Consider the following 22168-nt stretch of genomic DNA (forward strand, 5'->3'; position numbering starts at 1 on the left):
GCACACATCTTCAATCACTTTTGTTTCATATAATTCAGTGTTAAAGAAACGCTGACATTGCAAAATTTCCTTCGTATGGTATCTCCTCCTCATACAGCGAGTCCACACACTAAATTCCTTTTTCATCGAGGTATCACATCACACTTCTTAAAGGAACGCCCTTTACTTCACTCATGTATGTCTTATTCTGGCTAATTTCCCCAATCAAACTTATAAAAATAATCAGGCCATATTCGTGTTCTTAGCATACAATGTTAGAATCCAAAAATGTTACATCTGACTTCCGAAAATTCCATTTTCTTACTTGGAAAACAGAAATATTGAGTGAGCAGCGTGATGGTGTGAGTGTTGTTGACGTTCTAGTTTCTACTTCGTCAGTGCACTGCAGCTAGGATTGAGCCAATACGTTTTGTCACTGCTTTCCAGACGGCCCCTCATAGATGATGTGTATGACGTATACAAAGATGAAGAAAAAGCTACAGATCATTTATTTTCATACTCAGAATCAGGACAGTCAACAAAACAAGATATAAGCGTAGGTATGTTGCAAAAATCCGAGCATGAATCTTGTTGCATACATAAGTAGCGCAATGCACATGGAAGTAGAATTTTAAAAGTCTAAACTGACCACAATAGGTTGCCAAAACTGATGATAGCAAAGTATTATCCCAACTGATTTCAAGGTAGAATGGGATAGAAGGAAAGATTAAGAATTATTTCATTAGTAATTTAGTTATGGTACATGTAAATTAAGCTGAATTACAATAATATATATATATATATATATATATATATATATATATATATATATATATATATATATATATATATATATATATATACATATATATATATATATATATATATATATATATATATATATATATATATATATATATATATATACATATATATATACATATACATATATATATATATATATATATATATATATATATATATATATATATATATATATATATACACACACACACACACACACACACACACACACACACACACACATATATATATATATATATATATATATATATATATATATATATATATATATGTATATATATACATACATATATATAAAAGCTTAGAAGTTTTGCATCTATCTATAATATGATAGAGTGCCCGGAAACCTCGTTTTGCAGAGTGAGCAGTTAGGAACCAGGACTCGTCCCACGCCACCCTTTCCTTCATTCTCTATCTCAAACAGGATGCTAACAGACTTCTTATGTCTTATTTCTTTTCTGTGTGGTAAATTGCCCTTATTTCTTATATTTCGTTTTTTTTTCTAATCTAATAAGAAATCTATTGAAGTTTCGTCTACTTCTTCACGCAATTTGCACATTGTATCTGCTATTGTAGATTTCTTCCTCAACTGCAGTTCTACAATAGTGTGTTCGTGAGTGTTCTAAAAAGTAGTGCCGATTTTATTTCCTAAATATTTTCTTCATTCCTCTATTTGTGGTTTTCATTCATAGTAAATTTGTAGGGTGCTTTTCTTTCTTATATCTTCCTCTCGTGTCTTCAGTCCAATAATCTTATTATTTTTCGCTCGTAATGGTTTGAACAAAAGCATTGACTTTGATTATCTAGTTTATTTCCACAGAAATTTGACATAAGCCACTAATAGTGAGTTGAAAAGTACCAGAAAAATATTTACATCTACAAAGATGCACAATCACACTCCAGATGTGTTTCTTCGCACCTGGTAAACACTTGAAATATATTTCATTTACAGGAACTAAACCATCTGAATTGAAAGCTTGCAACATTCATTGTTACATAGTGGCTTATGTTTTAAAGATAATATGCCGTCATTCCAAGAATACACAAAAACTATCCGCGACGTTATCTTGTGTTTTTACTAAGTCCATTTTAAGGCCGTCCACATGAGGCCATGTTTTAGTGACCAGAATATCGTTGTGAGATGCTGGGTAATGTTTATAACAACTTTATCCTGATCTTTTACGTTGAAGAGGCCCTGCTATTTAAGTTCAGAACTTGAGGATATTGTTTAATTGCCTTTGTCAACTCCGCATGTTGTTATCCAAATACATCAAGAAATTTTTTCACTGTTTTCGATGATATATCTCACATAGTTGAGTTTTGTTTTCATATCACTGGTGTAGTAACAGGAGGACATAACTTCTGATGTTAATCCACTGATTATTGTAGGCTATTCTTTGGAGCTCTTCAAATTCATCGGTAAGTTTTATATTTTTAATACATGCACTTTATCTATCTCTTTTTTTTATTTAGATAGATTGTCTCTGCTAAGTACAATAGACTTGGGATGGCTACCCATTTTAAAAAGACCTCTCCTATCATCAAGATAACTACAATAGCTTCTAGCTGAGATGCAGGTTGTTTAGCTTATATCAAATAGTTGTTCTTTGTGTTCTCTAAGACTGTTCCTCTTGTTTTAAATTGTTGTTCCTAGATATTTGATTGACCCAACCACTTTGATACCTTCATTTTCCAAATGGTCTGGACAGTTCTTACCTTAATTAAAGTCACTATCTGAAGTCCTTAGGGCTCTCCAAATTAACACTGCAATTGGCAATATTGTGCTTGAAATCATGAAGTTTCGCTCTAGAATACTCAATAAATTCCATGGGGTTTTCGAGGGGAAAATTATAGATGGGACGCTGTGCCCTGGCTAGGACCCATGGTCAAGCCCTGGCTAGGACCCATGGTCAAGCCCTGGCTAGGACCCATGGTCAAGCCCTGGCTAGGACCCATGGTCAAGCCCTGGCTAGGACCCATGGTCAAGCCCTGGCTAGGACCCATGGTCAAGCCCTGGCTAAGGTTAGTGTACGAAAGGTCGCATGAATTTTATAAAGGGACCTCGTGTCTGGCTCAGATTGCAATCAGGTTAACAGTTGCAGTGGATTGATTTTGAAATTCGACTCTCATGAAAAGGAAGACTGCAGTTGCAATGTCTCAAACGCCGTTTGAATGGTCAAGTCAGCAGTGGCTTTAACATTATCATTGTGATATAGACTCACACCCTACCCAACCTTTGATTGAATATCAAAAGTTTTAAAATCCGAGTGGACATATGATGAGTCCCAACGTTCTACAAACTAAACTGGATATGAGTGTACATGCTGTAGCTGGGAGGCTGTCTATAGTCGGTGAACTCGAACAGGTGATACAGGCAAACTAGCGTGACCAGAACTGGACATGATTTTAACATACACACCAAATACTTTGTAAAATTGAGTTAATATGATCCTGGGTGATTTTTAAGTGATTAGCAAAAGAACTTGAATTTGTACAAAGCCATTTGTACCGTGTGAATATGATAAAGAATCTTGTATAGTTCGCGCATGATAGTTGGTCTTGGCTTATTCTCCGTAAACATAATAACTTGTTGATCCAAAACCTAACCTTTGATTGTAAATACATTCATTGTATTTTCATAATTACGGGATATGCCCCCAACAATCTAAAACCTTAACAAAGCGGCAAGAATATAAGTAACTGGGATTAGATATAGCTTGAATCCGAACATTTCTGCATTTCAAAGGCGAACAGAGCATCACCATTGGGATTATCTTAAAAACATCCAGGAAGGTGTGTTTGGGGGTAAATTTTCGTACGTGTAATATTACTTTTTTCAGTGGTTCTATAAGCTTTTATTTTTGGTATCAACCAATATCATTATTTGTGAAGAATTATCTTCTTCCTTTTGTAATTTAGGCTCTCTCCTAATACTTTAGCTACCCCTTAAACGTCCTCTCCTACATTAAGTTTTCTTTACCGAAACATCGGGAAAACTTGTTGACAATAGCGTACGCCATGCTCGTGACGTCACAGCGTAGATACGCACAGCAAAAGCCTTAGCCCCCCCCCCCCCCCCCCCCCGGTCCAAAACTCGACTCACAGTCTCACACCAGGACCTGCGGCTGGAGATAGGAAAGATACGAGCCTAGGAGACTATCTACCACAAGTGAGGATTCTAGAAGTGGGTCAGTCAAGGGCGCAACTGTGAAACTATTCGGTCAACAACCATTTGAGGACAAGGACTGTCTTCTGTAAGGAGCGCAGGCAAAAATATGTGCCCACTTAGTTTTCCCCCCTTTTTAGCTTAGATTAATTTTTACTTAAGTTAGGTCTAACTGGCTGTTACATATTTTGGGTTGTGTGCGGTGAGATTGTGTGTACCGTTTTGCATGTCATTCTTGCTCTTGAGACTAGCACAGTCTCGGGGTCACAGGCCACATGTCCGACCCAATTTCAATTATTAATTATTGCAGAAGACCACGAGTCTACTCAACCATATGTTTTATTAATTTGCATTTCTTTTTGTTACATTTTGTGTTTGTTTGATGTTCAGATGTCCATTTCTCTTAATGTAATTTTGTATAATAAATCAAGATTAGGTTCATTAAACCTCGTCGTATTTCTACTCCTCCATTTATTTGGTTATGTTATTATGAATATTTAATTTCGGGACAGTATACCCGATAATTTGAAAGGAGTAAGTAACCAAAAATAAGTGTGTTAGTGAGTGACTTAGTATTGAATCTATCTGCTTCGAAGGTAAAGATCCATATTTTTAACTTTTAAACTTTACTTTACATCACTGCTCCCATTTTTTGCCATTATCTCAATAAATATTTAACATAAGATTCCTGTCCAGCATCTCACAGGGGTCCCTTGGATGGAGCCGAAACAGACCCTAAGAGTGTAGATGACCTTAGACCTAACAAAGCTAGAGTAGGCCATCAAATTGCTTCTATTTTCACGTGTGGAGCTCCCCGGCCTCTGGACAGAGTACAGTTTCCCAAGTAAAGTTATTAGCAGGGTGTTTGTGCCCTGAGCGATAGTGCTCCTTATCCTCTCCTGTTGATCTTTTAGGAACTGACGTAGGGAGACTTTCCTGGACTAACAAGTTCTCACTCAACACTGAAAAAATCTCCACATTATTAATAAAAAAAAAAAAAAAAAAAAACTACGTATTATTCATAGCATAAAACATTTAGAGCTATAGACTTGTGGTCTAAATACGTTTTAGCAGCTTTTTATATTTATTTTTGGTTTACCAACCATTAGTCTCATAATCAATCCTTTGTAAGAAATATAGGTGTCTATGACTAGACCTTCTGCTTAGAATTCAGATATATTTTGGAACTTTTCTATTGACCATATACAAAAACCTTTCTTCTCTTGGGGAAAGTCTTAATAATATTTATTCTATCTCATTCTATCCTGAAATCAGATTCGATAAAGCCTAATTTACAGTTTTATCAAGTAATTTGTTTTTTCTTTTCAGATTCATGGCCTTCTTCTTCTGTCTTCCTTCCATCACCTTTCTTCTATGATTTACCAACATATCCACTCTTGTGTCTTGTTCTCTCCACTTTCCAAAATGTTCTTTATCATTTTCTTTGCACAGGTCACAAACATCATCGTTGTATTTCCACTTGGACAAAAAGATTTGCAGAATGGGTCCCTAGAGGTTGCAAATGAAACAGGGAAAGGAAGAGAAGACGATGGATTGGCGAGCTAAGAAAATTTGCGGGTATAGACACATAGAAAGTCTATAAACAGACGGCAGCCGTGGAAGTACATGTGTGAGGGTTTTGTCCTGCAGTGGACTAGTTACAGCTGATGATGATGATGATATATATTGTATATAAACATGTGCTGCCTATGCCAGTAAATCAAAGTATTTAAGGAAAGAGGTGGGGTTTTTTTGTGGGGTGGGGGGGGGGGACGTATCATTCAATGAATAAGGGGGGGGGGAGTTATAAAAGGTTGGAAGCCACTGGATTAAGCTGTGTTTTTATTTAATTTAGTGTTCCAACCTCACATTATAACAAATAACAACCCATTTGATTAAAGTTTTTTTGCAACATTTATATAGACCTTCAAGTTTCTTTCTAATAATAAGAAAACAAAATTAATTGCATTCCAAATGAGAGAAAATTTCATGAAAAAAACAGAGAGGATGTTTGTAACCTGTGCAAAGACAGTAATACAGAACATTTCGGAAAGTAATGAGAACATGACACAGGAGTGGATATGTTGGAAAATCACGGCAGAGATTAACTGGTGGAATGAATACAGAAGGCCACGAATCTGAATAAGAAAAAACAAAAACATAATTAGTTATTAAAGCTGTAAACTAGGCTTTATCGCAACTGATTTCAGGATAGAATGGGATGAAATAAATATTTTTAAGACTTTCCTCAAGACAATAAAGGTTTTTGTTTATGGTCAAATGAAAAGTTCCAAAATATCTCTGAATTCTTAGTAGAAGATCTATATTTCTTATAAAGCAATGATCATAAGACTAATAGTTTACACCGACAATAACATATAAGAACCACAAATTCCTCAACGACAAATGCTGGATTAAGATCAATAGAGCTGTTTTATGTGCAGTAGGCATCAAAATAATGTCATAATATATCGATATTTTAAATGTCTATGTATGTGATTCTTTATAATATAACCGTTAAAATTTGAATTCTATTTTGAAATTAATGTAAATTATACATTTAACAAAATAACACATATTTAGTTGGGGATTTAATTATTTCTATATGGGATAACTATTTGTATAAGCATTTTTGTCCCTAGAATCGAGGGGCTAATTTGCCTCTATGGAAGTTGGAATGAGAGGAGCGGCAAGAATAAATGAGCAGAGGAAATACTTATATACACTTTAAATAAACTAATTAATGAATAAAATCAGTTAGATCAAAGCCAAAGATGAAGAAATAAAGAAGAGTGTCACATTAACTGGAAAGAAAGATTGAAAATAAAATGGCTTAGGAGAGTTTGCACAACAGTCAGCCAGCCTCATAACTTATTAATTTCAGAATATGATTCAAATTTTAACGGGTTTATAATGAAAATAAAAACATATGATGAAATTATTTTGATGGGTAGGCTACTAGTCGCACGTGCAGTTTCTATAGGCGAAGAGGTAGAAGAGCCCGTGGCTCGCATAAGGTAGGGCAATCTAAAACGAACCATTCTATTGATGATGTAAGATGATCCCGGATTTATCAACGCAAACATTATAATGACAGGTTCCCTATACATATCTTCTACCTAAATAAAAATGAGTAATGATTGGGCCTACAAGCGTTCCAAACAACGGATTTTGAGCGAAGCGAAAAATCTATTTTTGGGTGAGATAGCCATGGCGTCCTGATGGAAGGTTCCTGTTTGGTAGCTTCCTTGGGTATAAAACTACTAAGATATTCCCAGAGAATTTAACCACAGGTTATCACAGAATTCTAACTTCTGGAGCGAGTATCTCAAAGGTTTCCCTTTAAGACATCGTAATACAACAGGGGACACGCATGTCTGGTCGTGCCACATAGCTATCTCCACCCCGAACAGAGTTAACGCTTCGGTGTGTAAGGGCTGAGAATAGCTGGGAGCCGTTCCACAGCTAATCTCACTCGTGGCTACTACTGATACTCGAGACGTAAACAAACGGACGCCATTGCTCTAATGACGTCACGAGCGTCTTTATCCTGGCGCCAGTTGCTGCCCATCACCATGATACAATTGTGTAGGGTGGGAACAAACTGACGAAGTAGTAGGGAGGGTCCATCAGGACGCCATGGCTATCTCACCCAAAAATAGATTTTTCGCTTCGCTCAAAATCCGTTTTTTGGGCTCAAGCCATGGCGTCCTGATGGAAGAGTACCAGAGAATCAATGTATCGTGGTAGATTTTCCCCCAGAGTTAAGTGCCTAGGCATTGACAAAATAGCAAAGTAATCTTAGATAAGAACCATAGGAACGAAGTATCCTGCCCCCCATTGGTAGGAAGTTCCCATGGGCTATGCCGACGTCAAAGTGGTATTGAAGGACTATTCATCTTGACAGAAGAGCTTTTTAAGAGCTTAGAGATGAAGCAGAATGTTTGATATTTGTATAGGAACATTCTGAGTAGGTCAGTGGTGGTTGGGCACTGTGTGTAGGATTCATCTCCTGATTATCAGAAGTAAGTATTCGAGTAGGAACCTTACTGAGACAAGGTGAATATAATTTAAGGATAGACATCTTAAATTCTTCATGACCATAAGAAAGGAGGAATAAATAAAACTATGACAGTATGTATTTCATAGTAAGTAGGAGCTGAAAGAGACGCATAAGTAATAAAATAGAAATTTTATTTCACAATGCAGAAATTAAATAATTTACAGCAAAAGTAAAGTTCATTTACAGTAATAATAATGTACATAGAAATAAAGGCTTGCTCTTGAATCTGAAAGGGAATTTCAGGATTAGTAGGTACTCGTTCTCGAGGAACGCAAGTCTTTAAATAACACATCATGCTCAAGGCATGCGGCACTTGTGTAACACTATGACATTTCACCTGGGATAAGAACAGTTATAAAAGCACTAAGTGTTTTTAGACATCACTATGAATCACTCGAGGGTCAACATAGGCACCCGAAGAGTTAGAGTCCCAAATAACTCACTGTTCTACGCAGAGTTAGGTGCAGGTTTCATAACACTACCTGCGGCTACCACAAAATGTTTGATTTCGTGCACTTGTTTCGCATAATGTTTAAAGAAAACTCGCGAGGACTTCCAGCCCGTAAAGTTTTTAAGGCTCTCAAAGTCCATGCTCTGAAAGAAGTTCAGAGAAGATGCCACTTTTCTAGGATCATGACCAGCGGGTGTACTGTTCGGATCCGCTCTGCGAATGAAGTAGGTGATTTTCGCTCTTAATTGTTTCAGTGACAGGTCGCTGCCCGATGTTTCTCCTTTGAAGAGTTGGCCTCCACCAAAGTTTGAAGTTCTGCGAAGATAGACCTTGAGGCTCTCTACTGGACATAGAGAGACATCCTCCTTCAGGGGGCATATTCTCCAAGGGCCCCATCTTTTGGTGGGTAATTCATTTTTGGCGAGAAACGTCGGATCAGGGGAGAGGGTCACTTCTCCTGAATCAGCAAACAGGATGTGTCCCTCTTCTCTTGATAATGCCACTATTTCGCTGACTCGAGCTCCCGAGGCGAGAGCAAATAAAAATATAACTTTCTGAGTCAGATCCTTGAGGGGGCATGAATCGTTGTCCAAGTTGGAGGCGAAATGGAGCACCTTGTCTAGTGACCAGGAGATCGGTTTCGGAGGGGGTGCTGGGCGTAGGCGAGCACATGCTTTCGGCAGTTTGTTAAAGATGTCGTTGGACAGATCAATTTGGAAAGCATATAGAATTGGTCTAGTCAAAGCCGATTTGCAGGTTGAAATCGTATTGGCTGCTAATCCTTGTCCATGAAGGTGAATGAAGAAGGACATACAGAAATCAATGGTGATTTCTTTAGGATTTTTTGCTTTAACAAAGGAGACCCATTTCCTCCAGGATGATTCATATTGCCGTCTCGTGGATTCGGTCTTGTATTCCTCTAGGAAGTCTAGACTTTTCTTCGAGATCCCAAACCTCTTCTTTGCGGCAAGGGAGAGAAAATCATGAGATGAAGGTCCTTGATTTTCGATGATGAAGCGAAGACAGTCGACTTCTGTACTTGTTGAGAGAGAACTGGGCCCGGGAGAGGGATCAGCTTGGGCTGCAGCTCCAGGACCAGGGGGTACCAGTTGCTCCGGGGCCACTTGGGAGCCACTAGGGCCGCTGTCCCTTTGAAGGTTCTCAGTTTGGAGAGGACTTTCAACAGAAGGTTGGTGGGAGGGAACAGGTATATCTTCGACCATCTGTTCCAGTCCAGTGACATGGCGTCCACCGCTTCTGCTTTGGGGTCCTCGTACGGGGCTACGTACAGAGGAAGTTGATTGTTGTCGCTCGTTGCAAAGAGATCTATCTGAAGTTCTGGGACTTGATGAGAGATGAAGGAGAATGATCTTGCGTCTAGAGACCATTCCGACTCTATCGGGTTTGTCCGAGATAGAGCATCCGCTGTCACGTTGCGGAATCCTTGTAGGTGAACTGCAGACAGGTGCCACTTCTTCTTCTCCGCCAGACGGAAGATTGGGAGAAGCACCTGATTTATCTGGGGCGATCTTGAGCCCTGGCGATTGAGACAACGAACTACCACCGAGTTGTCTAGGGTTAGACGGATGTGGATCGAGGGCGGCGGGGATAGCTTCTTCAGAGTAAGAAGGACCGCCATGGCCTCCAAGATGTTTATGTGGAACGTCTTGAATAGTGGAGACCAGGTCCCTTGAGCTTGTTTCAGGTGGGAGTGACCTCCCCAGCCCTCCAGTGAGGCATCCGTGTGGATGTTGAGTGATGGAGGAGGGTGTTGGAGAGGAATGGACCTTTTCAGGGCCATTGCTTCCGACCACGGCTTTAGGAGGCGTCGAAGTCTGTTTGGAAGCCGTCTCTTGAGGTCTCTTCGAGCGATGGATGCCGATCGTCTCCAGACTCCCGCGGCATCCTTTAGCTGTGCACGAAGCACTGGGTTTGTCACTGAGGCGAATTGTAGAGAGCCTAGAACTCGTTCCTGCTGTCGTCTTGAAATGCGTTTGGATTTCAGTAGTCGCTTGACAGACCCTGCTATTTCCTTCCTTTTCTTCTGGGGGATGGAAAGGCGGTGTGACTGAAGATTCCAGTGGATTCCCAGCCACTGAAACTTCTGAGCTGGAGAGAGGCGAGATTTCTTCTCGTTGATCTTGAATCCCAGGTGTTCTAGGTACTGGGTAACTTCGTCGCAAGACTTTGTACACTCTTCGGGCGATGGAGCCCAGACTAGCCAGTCGTCGAGGTAGGCCATCACCTGGACGTTTCTTAGGCGGAGCTGTTGTACTATGGCATCCGCCAGCTTTGTGAAGATCCGAGGGGCCACATTGAGGCCGAATGGCATGGCCCGGAAGGCGTAGCTTTTCCTTTGGAGTCGAAATCCTAGGTAGGAGGAAGCATGATGGTTCATTGGAATGTGCCAATAGGCATCCGCCAGGTCTATAGAGACCGTGTAGGAACCTTGAGGCAGAAGGGTCCTTATTTGTTGAAGCGTCAGCATCTTGAATTTGTTGTTCTCTATGAACTTGTTGAGGGGGGATAAGTCCAGAATGACTCTGAGCTTGTCTGAGTCCTTCTTGGGAACGCAAAACAGTCTCCCTTGGAACCTGGTGGACTTTACCTTCCTTATCACCTTCTTGTTCAAGAGGTCTAGAACATATTCTTCCAGAATGGGGGTCGATTGTTGGAAGAACCGCTGGAAGATTGGGGGTGGTTGCACCCAACTCCAGCCTAGACCGTTCTTGATGATGCTGTGTGCCCAAGGATCGAAGGTCCAACGATCCTGGAATTGGCGGAGTCTTCCTCCCACCGGAAGCACTTCATTGCTTCTGGTGTCCCGAGGACTTGTTGCCTCGGCCGCTAGCTCCCTTTCCTCCTCTACCTCTGGAGGGACGACGAGAGGCGTCTCTGCTTGCACCCCTGGACGAGCCTCTACCTCTGGCATGAAAGGTAGTGGATGGCTGTTCAAAGGCAGGGGTGAAGACCGGTGACTGTGACAACACCGGTTGGGGGACCAATTGAAAGGTCTGTTGTGGTTGGGCAACCACTTGGGAGGTAGCGGGTCCCGGAAACTGACGTCTTTGTTGACGTTGCTGGGGTTTCGGTTTCTGAGGTTTCCTCTTAGGCTGAGGTCCATCGTCCTGAGAGGTTTTCCTTTTCCTGGACATGCCCCACTTGTGGAGAAGGTTCCTATTCTCCGTGGCGGCTCTGTCCGTTATTTCCTTGACAAGGTCCGAAGGAAACAGGTGCTTTCCCCAGATGTTGGAGGAAATCAGCCTCCGGGGTTCGTGTTTCACGGTGGCACCGACAAACACGAATTCACGACAGGCTCTACGAGCCTTTATGAAGTGGTACAAGTCCTTCATTACCGTCAGTAAGTGGGATTTGGCCAGTACCATGTAGTGATCGGGTACTGCTGTGTCACAGGCCATAACTTCAAGTTGGACTTGATGAGAAAGAGACGCTGCAAGCCTCTCCTTCGTGTCTTGTTCCCGGCGAAGGAGGTGATCATTGAGCTTAGGGAGGTCTTCATTAAACTGACGTCCGGCAACGTCAGGATCGAGCCTACCCACAACGAAAGTATGTTGGACATCTTTCCATTGTCTAGTGTCAGGGGGCGTTACGATGGAGAAGGGTCTGCACTCCTCCAGTGCAGGGCAGGGTTTCCCTTCTTCCGCCGCCTTAAGGCATGCAGCCAAGGCCTTTTCCAAAAATGGAAGAATCGCAGTGTCGGGAGCGACATAAGTAGGATGCTTCTTGCTCAAGGCAGGAAGCTTAGAGCAGGTAAAGCCCCTGCTCTTAAATGCGGAGGCTAGCATAGCCTGGGCCTTTGCGAGATCGAACACTATCTCTTCCTTAGGTTCGGTCTCCTCCTTCGAGGCAGGTTCAGAACGAAGCCGGACGTAACAGTCCGGGTAGGCCTCGAAGCTTGGGAAGAATTCCACATCTTCCAACGGGACCGTGCCGATTTTGTCACTAACAAAGATCCTGCCGGTCGCAATAACCATATGCTCTGCATACCTCCACGGGTTGGCATGAGAGCAAGCTGGGAGATCCTTAACCGAGATCTTCTTCGGTTCTCTGGATCCAATCATAGACCTGATGGACTCCTGGTTCTCCTTCAGTCTGTCGTCCATGACAGCTCTAATCAGTCGGATCAGTTCTTGTGTAGAGGAAGAAGGATCCGGGGTCGAGGAGGTAGACGGAATGGACACATCCGTCGGTGTAGGAGTAGGCGGAGGGATGGACGAGGGAGTAGCTCCAATCTCCGACTCGGTGTATTCCACCTTGTCTTCGTCCTCTTCGGCTCCTTGAGCCATAAGCGTCTTCTCCGTGTCTTCCGAGACGTCAGAGATCTGTTCATCCTCTTCGGAATCTAGGCGACACTCGTGCATGGACTGAGCCATGACCACATCAGGTTCCACCGTAATTTGGACAGTGGGGATTGCTTCCTTTGGAACCACTGAATCAGGGGAGGCCTTAGGGAACAGCAGGGACCTCAGTTCTTCGGTGGCCAGGTACGGTCCAGTGGCATTCCTCTGAAAACCACGCACCCACTTGCGCAGTTTCTCACGAGCAATGTCTCTAACCTCCGCTGAGGGAGGGTTATGGAAGGCCTCAACTAGGTAGGCCTGGCAGACCGTACAATCCAGTGGATTCCAGAACTTCCAATCCCCTCTCTTGTCTGAGCAAGGGGCGTGAGTCCTGCACGCCGTATGTCCGTAAAACTGGGAGCGTTTCACGGCACAGTATGCGAAATCGCACTTCATCTGCTCCTCCTGTGGAAGAAAGAGGAAATGAGTATGGGGGAGTCATAGGAATGGCTCTTAAATTAAGTTAATATTAATCATTAATTTTAACTTATATAAGGTGTGATGCATAGAGAGTGAAACAGTAAAGGAGAACACGCTCCATGCATCTCGCCCGGCTGGTTACCATAGGCTTGGTCCTGGGATAATCCAAATGACCGAGATCATTGGATATAGTTTCCTAGGATTCCCATTATATTGGAACTCCATGGAAAGCCAAGGACAAGGTTGGGATCGAATTCATTCGGTTCCCAGATAAGAGCCAGAAGGTCTCATTAAGGGTAACTGCTTCTGGCAACCAGCCGTGCTAAGATGCACATAGCATGCTGGAAATAGAAGAATGCAAAGAGACAGCATGATCACTAATAGAGCAGTACTAGGTACTGATCTTAGAAGCAAAGCAGCTTATCTATTTGCCAGGTAGGGCTATCTTAGTCTTATGATAGCTACAGAGAGGGGGTGCAAGTATTCTTGACGCCTCCGGGGTATCCGGCAAGCCGCCGGCACGCCGGAGCTCGCTCCAGCATAGATTCTGGCATTAGAACAGACAATTTTCAAAAGTCAGTTAGATACCAGGATGGCGGCCGCCGGCACAACGGCGGCACGCCGGCAGGGAGCGGCGGCTCCGGCAGCCGGAGGATGCCGGATTGGTGACTGGGGTAAGGATGGTACAGGTAGTATCGGGTTGCCGGCAGTATATGCCGGCACTCCGGAGATCGACCGGCAAGCGGACGATTAGATAGGAGTAGGAGAGCCGCCGGTAGTAGCCGGCGGCAGCCGGCAGTCCCTCGGAACACGGGGGGCTGGCGGCAAGGGTAGGGAAGTCACCAAGAGGCAGGTATTGCCGGCATAAGAGGCGGCAAGAGACCGGCACCCAGATAGATAGAGAGACAGGGGGAGGGGGGGAAGGATGCAGGAAGTACCTTCAGGGTTCCAGACATCCCTCCCCCTCCCTGAGGGGGTGTACCCATGATAGAGACAGGCTCTATCATCCATATGCAGGGGTCACTAGGGACCGGGAGCAGGTAGCCCAAGGGAGGACTAGGGAACACCCAAGATGGGGGGGGGGGGAGACTCCCTTATGCAGAGCTACACTAGGAACTAACCTTATAGGACACTATGAAGGTATATGTACCAGAGCGGACTGCACAAGGAAGCTCGGGTAGCCCTACTCATCCACCCTAAGGAGGAGTTGTAGGACAGGGGACAGATGAGTATAAACTAACCTAAGCATAGGCTAGGCTATACAAGAGATAGGTGGGGAGGGAGAAGAGAGGGGTCTTCCCAGGAAGGGTTTCTGTACCAGAGCGGCCACAAAGGGAAGGGAGGACACTCCCTAACCTAAGATTAGGCTGATCGGCTAAAACGGTGCAAGAGTACAGTTTCAGCATGGAACAGAGAAACCTTCCTAACCCGACCTAGATCAGGGCTAAAAGTCCTGAACTAGGCAAGGAAGAAGACGTATCGCTATCGCAGGAAAGTCGCAGACTATCCTAGCCATAGAGGTAGGCTAGCCTAACCTCACTCTCAGACGCAATCCTAAAGGGGGTTCATTCCTTTAGGGAGGACTGAGAGGCGATATAATACTCTATTAGACAATGAATCCCTTAACTCAGAAAAGGGATCAAGGCTAATTAGAGGGAATGCCAAGGCAGGGGATGAAGGAAGCATATAGGGGTCCTAAGGTTAGGTTAGGCTAGTAAGAATCACTGACTAGCCTATCCCCTATATGGTCCCTGAAGGCGAAAACATTTGCATCACTAGTCAAAAGTATTGTAAAATAATAATGCCACTATCTTCATAACTTAGTCTAGGATCACTGATAAATCATGCATGAACACTTGTATATAGGCTCCTGGCCTGGGGGCTATAGTAGCCGACTGGTATGAGGTCAATCGATGACCGATAAAAAGCGTCTAAACACGAAATAAAAGTTCCTAGCTATGAAGACTAAATAAACTAATGTATTCGATTAGTATATAAAGCCGGAAGCGTTGTTGTGGCTAACTAAATAAGACATGCAAAACAACAACGACGCCATAAAATGGCGGGTCCGGTAGAGGCACAGCTCTGCCACAAAACATCAATTATTTCGCAAAATAATATTTACTTTACGGCCAGAGCTTAATTAAACAATACTGGAACCTTGTACTCAACTTTCCAGAAGAAGGCGAGGCTGAAGGTAACGACATAGCGAAGATGCAAAACGATAAAGTTCACACAAGGGAAAATCCGTCTCAGTAGGGCAGCTACTAAACAAAGGATAAAGACGCTCGTGACGTCATTAGAGCAATGGCGTCCGTTTGTTTACGTCTCGAGTATCAGTAGTAGCCACGAGTGAGATTAGCTGTGGAACGGCTCCCAGCTATTCTCAGCCCTTACACACCGAAGCGTTAACTCTGTTCGGGGTGGAGATAGCTATGTGGCACGACCAGACATGCGTGTCCCCTGTTGTATTACGATGTCTTAAAGGGAAACCTTTGAGATACTCGCTCCAGAAGTTAGAATTCTGTGATAACCTGTGGTTAAATTCTCTGGGAATATCTTAGTAGTTTTATACCCAAGGAAGCTACCAAACAGGAACCTTCCATCAGGACGCCATGGCTTGAGCCCAAAAATTTATATACCTAGCCTACAAGTTACAGTAAGAATGTATATATCTGAGTCTGTACAGTATATAATTTAGATTCGACCATGCCTTAATTCAAGACGACAGAAGCTCTTAACTTTCAGGAATTTTGTAAACCATCCAGGAGCTACTTATGATAGAAGTACGGATTAGGTGGAGCTTATAGAATATTTACAAAGTAGCACGAAATTATATATCAAAATTGTAAAAAAAAATATCTTAAATATCATATTTTAGACAAATACAAACAATAATTTCCCCATAGCGAAAGGCGATTGGATAAGCATAATTAATTAGTATTTGCTTTTTATTTATATATGTACCTTATTTCCAGGAGGTAGTGAGGCAAGTGGCGGCGGCAGTAGCTCGCCCCAGAACAAGAAGAAGAGCAGCAGCAGCTGTTGTGGCGGCAGCGGTGGTGCTTGCAGCCAGAAGAGCTGGAGAAAGAGGGGTAACATCTTGTTTATTGTTGTTGTTCGAGACAGTCAATGACACATATTTTTAGGTTAATATTTCTAGATTGCATTAAGTTACACGAAGAGCTACCAAAAGAAATATGTTCTGACAATGTTTTCTGTAGTAATCTATAAAATGAATTTCCTTGCTGAAGAGCTGACCTAAAATCGAGTTTACTAAACGCTGGTATGTTCAAGCCAAACTTCTTAACCACAGCTTCATATAAGTTTACCCCAAATCTATTTCTCCTACTGTTCACATATTTCATATTGATTATATCTCGCCCAACTCAATTACTTAACCTTTGTCCTTCCCTGCACCCTGGCTCCCAGCCACATCTCTTTGAACTAAATTCCATACTTTTCAGTAGCATTCGGGATCTCGGTAGTGAGACAGTAAGGCAAAATTCACGACAACTTAGTTCTGTTATATATGGACCTATTTATAACAAAAATTCCTTACTTGAATCACTTACTTTGCAGATAACCAGCCCATATTCAGGTAACTCAGACAATACTATAAATTCTCTGAGAGATATAAACAGCCATACCGGAAATGACCCTTACCCTACCTCACTCAGTGACAACTCTACCGTCTTGGTCACAGGCGATGGACCAAACACTAATAACATTAGTCTGACACCAACGTCGGACCTGGGTCAAGAGGTCACGTTAGACAGGGAAAAGGAGAAGGATGGTATTGACATCCCGAGCGAGGAGGACGAGGAAGAGATGACATTCATGAAAGATCTTCTGGTTCTTTGATTCTTGTATTCGCTTTCGGAAGCAGGAGACGATCATCGCCAGGTACATCCTAATCAATCATCGCTATGCTTTGAATTGTCTATTTCAAAGGCAAAGTTCAGCTCTAGTGTGTCTGTGAGATCATCATTGGTGAACATATGAATTGTAGTATCTTTCAATTAGATTTGTATGGGGTTAGCATCGTAAAGTTATTCCCAAGAAGCATTTTTTCTCTAAATATAGATCAGACCATGCAGTGTTCTCTTCTCATTTGTCATTTTTCTAGTGAAAGCTTGGGAAACAGAATTTACAATATGCAGTTTGGAATGACCCACAAAGGAACAACACATACAAATGATAAAAACTGCCATATCAACCCTCATTGACTTGCACAAATGTACAAATATTCACCGTTCCATAACTCTTTTTACTCTCGGATAAATAGTAAGCCTATGGGGTTTTTCCAATGGTGATGGTGGGTTTCTTCTAAATATCTCATCCAGAATATTATTTCAACAACTGAAGAAAAATAAATTATGATTGGTAATATCTTTATTACTCTACGCTTCATCTTTTATTCCAGACAGGTCTGAATCTATTGAGAATTCGAAAATGTTAATATTTTCGGAGTTTTCCACGTTAACATTACAGTCAGTAGTACTGTAAGGATTTTTGCTTTTGTATAGTGATATTCATATAAGGAAATAGTTCTTTTTCTCAAATATTATTAATTCAATCTGTTTCGGAAGCCCTCCAAAATCAATGGAACGTTATCATTATTTTTGTAGGATAGGGTTTGTCTTTTAATGGTAGGTATGCATTGCAGTTCTTGATTTTCTCTGTTTATATGGGCTTCTTTTATCTGTAAAAGGATCAAAGGCAAATAATTTAGATCTATTTCATTCATTTCATTTCTATTATTATAAAAATAGCATCGCTTAAATGTAAAGTTTCATTCCAAAAGATCTATTTGAATTCACTCTCCCCAACTAAATTTCAATTTCAACTTTGAGTATTAAAGAATTTAAGATTTTTATTGATTCCGTTTTTTTAATAAAATTTCTTTAAAAATATTCTATAGCTGTTTGATATTTTTTGTTTATTTATATCATAAGGAGAGATATTCATATAAGGATGTTTGTTTTGTCCTTCAGATTTCTTACACAAATGTTAAAATCAATTGCCTTGTGAAAGCCAATAACGGCTATGCTCTTCAGCGAGTGTGCTCTTTGTCCTAGAATAAAACTGAAAACTTTAGTTTCATTATTTCCTTCATTTTACAATGTTATCATTATATGCTCATTTACAACACGCCCATGGAAAACAGCATTGTTTTCTTCTTTAATTGTATCGAAATAAAGTTTTTTTTTTCCAACAGATATGCCTTTCTTTGCCTACAATTATCACTGAAGCAAGGTCTTCATTATCACCTCCATACAGCAGACGCAACTCTACTAACGTATAGATATATAATATTTTGCAATTATTTTGTTTACTTGTGAACTAAAGTGTTACATTTTAATACACAAAGGCTCAAAAATACCTTTCCTATTTACATGGGTCGCCTATTTCTAAGTGAAAGAATCTTGGTGAATGAATTACGGAATTTGAGACAAATGACGAGATGATGGGGCCAGGGAACCATTCAGCACTAAGGCGCGGCTGCGGGATAACCACAGCTATGTTGGGATAAAAGGAGCTGGGCAGCTAATTAGACGAAAGAAAAAAAAGTGGGTGTAGCTTGGGATGGTGGCACAAGGGAGAGCAAAGCACAGGTTTCTTTAAAATATACCGTGGCGACAGGTTGGTTTGATCGTTATATAGAGGCTGGAGACACAAAGTTAACGGTAGGCCACGACATTACCCAACTCTCTAGAAGCACCATTTTTTTTCCACCAGGACAAGACTTCCCTGGTTATTCTATATTTAGAATTTGCTTGTCTATTGTGTTCGATAATTATTTTGTAAGTTAGGGATACTAGAACATAAGAATTAGCATATGTGTTCGTTTGGCTGTACCCTGGTTTATAACTGCTCACTCCGCAAAATAAGTTTGCGGGCACTCTATTGCACAATAGATAGGGGCAAAGCTCCTAATCTTATACTCATGATTGTAATTAAGCTTTTTTTAGTCGTACTTTAAATAGAATTATTAATGAATATTGAAATCTTTAATTACTAACTATCTATTTTCATTATGACACAAGCTTTTCGGTAAAGTCTTTAGATTCACACGAGACTTCAGGATTGCGTGCTAGATATACAGTTCTCAACCAATTGCAGCTATGTCCTCTGGGGATTATTTTAAAAAATTTATAGAGCTGATCAATGAATGTAGGCTACTAATGTTAAAGACGCGAATCAATCTTTTTTTACTTATTTCACAGAAGATTCAATTTGTTTATACAAAGTTATTAAAATCAAAGGAGCATCCAAGGGCCAATGTCCCTCCACACACCCTCCTTTTAACGCTGAGGAAAAAAAAAAAACAGCAACATGAGAGACAATAACTGATATCAGTTATTTTCTTTTCATTTAGTCCCTACATGTTTCAGACGGGAATTAGGCTGAGATTTAGGCGTTACCGATTATATCCATTAATAATATCACATCGTAATCCTGCTCTTTTTCAAAGTTTACTATCTACACACGGCTAAAAGTGTTCTCCATAACACTTTTCTCTTAAATATAAATAAATGAGTAAAAGAAAATATAAATTTACAAGGTCAGACGTCTTTTTTTTTTACATTATATAATATTTTCGTAAGTCAAGCTTCAATACTATCCGAAAAAAACTAATGCTGCAAGCTATAAGGCCCCAATAGGGAAAGCAGCCAAGTAGGAAAAAAAAAACAAATACAGAATTAAATATAATGAATAAAGAAGTTAAAACGCAATTATACAGTAGAGTGAATATGACTACATACAGAAAGAAGGCCAGTAGTAATGAAGATAATGAATAAGATCAAGAAAGGGCAACCTCCTCACAAACCATTTTGTTAATTTGATTTTTCTATTAATCCTGTCGAAACCCCCCCCCCCCCCTTTATAAATAAACATGGGGAAAGGAAAACGACAGAAAAGTGTATTTTAGCGTACCCACAAGGGAGGGAACTTTAACTAAAGACAGTTGAAGGCCATAGTACAGAGGCTGTGGCATAATCTAAGACTAGAAATCACTAATTTGATTTTGATTTCAGTGTCCTTATCCTCATAAAGCTGCTAAAGAGTTTCCTCTATCCTTTCCAATCGGAAGGAAAATAACCACTAAACGGCTACAGTAACTACCCACGAAAGTGTAGCATATTTAAAAGAATGTATGCTGAGTAGTATCAGATGTTTGAGGAACTATATGCTACCGGAATAGAAAATAATTTATATGACAGTGCACATATGCATCATGCATTTATTGCTGACTTCGCAACAGTAAAATAAAAAGTTTATTTTCGTATTTAAGACAAAGTATTGTAAAACGGATTTTGAGCGAAGCGAAAAATCTATTTTTGGGTGAGGTAGCCATGTCGTCCTGATGGAAGTTCCTATTAGTAGCTTCCTAAGGGATATATGTACTATAGTGATATTCCCAGAGAATTTTACCTTTAGGTCTCCAGATTCTAACTCCTGGCGCGAATATCCTTAAAAATTTCATCAGGGAACGTATTCTTGACACGCCACATAGCAATCTGTGCCCCGAATAGCGTTTACGCTACGAGGAGGAAAGTGGCAGAATTAGAAGGGGAGCCGTATCAAGGTTACCCTAGTTCCCATACTACTATTGAGTATCACAACAGTGCCATATCCAAGATGGCGGACATTCCTTGTAGAATTGAGCATGGTGCTACAGATACAGTAGTTTCGGGAGGGATTCTGTGAAGATCTTTGCTTTAGAAAAGAAGGGTGGGTCCATCAGGACGACATGGCCATCTCACCCAAAAATGGGCTCAAGCCATGTCGTCCTGATGGAAGCATACCAGAGGTTTAATGTATCTGTGGATTTTCATCAGTGCCTTAACCTTAGGACAATATTTCTATGGTCATCTGGACCATTTGAGACAAATGACGTTACCATTATCCGTCATCATCACTAATCATAAACGATGTTAGTGCTTCCTGCCTCCTACAGGGAAGCCATTCTAGACGGTAAAAAAGGGGCCTCAAGGTTAGCATATATTGTATGAACAAACATATGTATACACCGAGTATACAAACAGTCTCATGGTTTGTATATATTGCCGAGCCAATATCAGTGTCCATTATATCCATTGTTTGTAAGCATACAATGATATGAAGTATACTTACATGAGTAAGTCAAAGAACTCTGGCATCTTAAACATGCAATTGTCGGGCGATTTAGGACCCAATTACATTCTAATAGACATTTATTTCTAATAAATGACTAAATAGATTAACAAGTAAAACGAATGTAGTATGATATACAGAAATTATTTTTCCCTTCTTGAAAGGGAAGAAATGATGAGTGCCACTCTCAGACTGAAGAAGAGTTTTTAATAAAAATTTCCTTCATAATTTCTGTACATGTTATATTCTATCAACACTGTGTACTACGTACACACGGCACGAGTGCTATCTGTATAATTCCACACGTGAGATTTTGAACAGATTTAGTGTCACCATGGCAACACTCATTATAAAGGGGATCACACTAAAAGTGCTGACACCTTCTTCCTATAATTGATAGTCCCAATCAATTAACTGTTCATCGCAGAATTAGACGACAGGTTTTAATACGCTACCTGCCGCCACCACCTAATGCTTCAGTTCATGGACCTGCTTAGCATAGTGTTTGTAGAACACCCTGGATGATTTCCATCCAGTATATGAGCGAAGATGCTCAAAGTCCATATACTGAAAAAAAGTTCAGTGATGAAACAATTTTTCTCGGATCATGACCTGTGGGAGTAATGTCAGGATCTTCTCTGCGAATAAAGTAGGTGAGCTTCACCCTCAGTTGTTTTAGGGATAAGTTTGATCCAGAGGTTTCTCCTTTAAAGAGCTGTCCTCCCCTGAAGTCTGAAGTTCTACGAAAATAGACCTTTAGA

The 22168-nt window shown here is 40.9% G+C and overlaps 1 protein-coding gene across 1 annotated transcript in view; it reads left to right on the forward strand.

Moving 5' to 3' along the window:
• LOC137644433 (uncharacterized) overlaps nt 1–18443 on the forward strand; it is a 49657-nt gene extending 31214 nt beyond the window's left edge. The window contains exons 3-4 of the mRNA XM_068377410.1: nt 16244–16360; nt 16848–18443. Coding sequence (XP_068233511.1) covers nt 16244–16360; nt 16848–17129 — 399 coding nt within the window. The 3' untranslated portion in view covers nt 17130–18443. The remainder of the gene's footprint in view (nt 1–16243; nt 16361–16847) is intronic.
• The last annotated feature ends 3725 nt before the right edge of the window (nt 18444–22168 follow it).

The sequence above is a fragment of the Palaemon carinicauda genome, chromosome 7 (assembly GCF_036898095.1).
Source record: "Palaemon carinicauda isolate YSFRI2023 chromosome 7, ASM3689809v2, whole genome shotgun sequence".
NCBI classification, from domain to species: domain Eukaryota; kingdom Metazoa; phylum Arthropoda; class Malacostraca; order Decapoda; family Palaemonidae; genus Palaemon; species Palaemon carinicauda.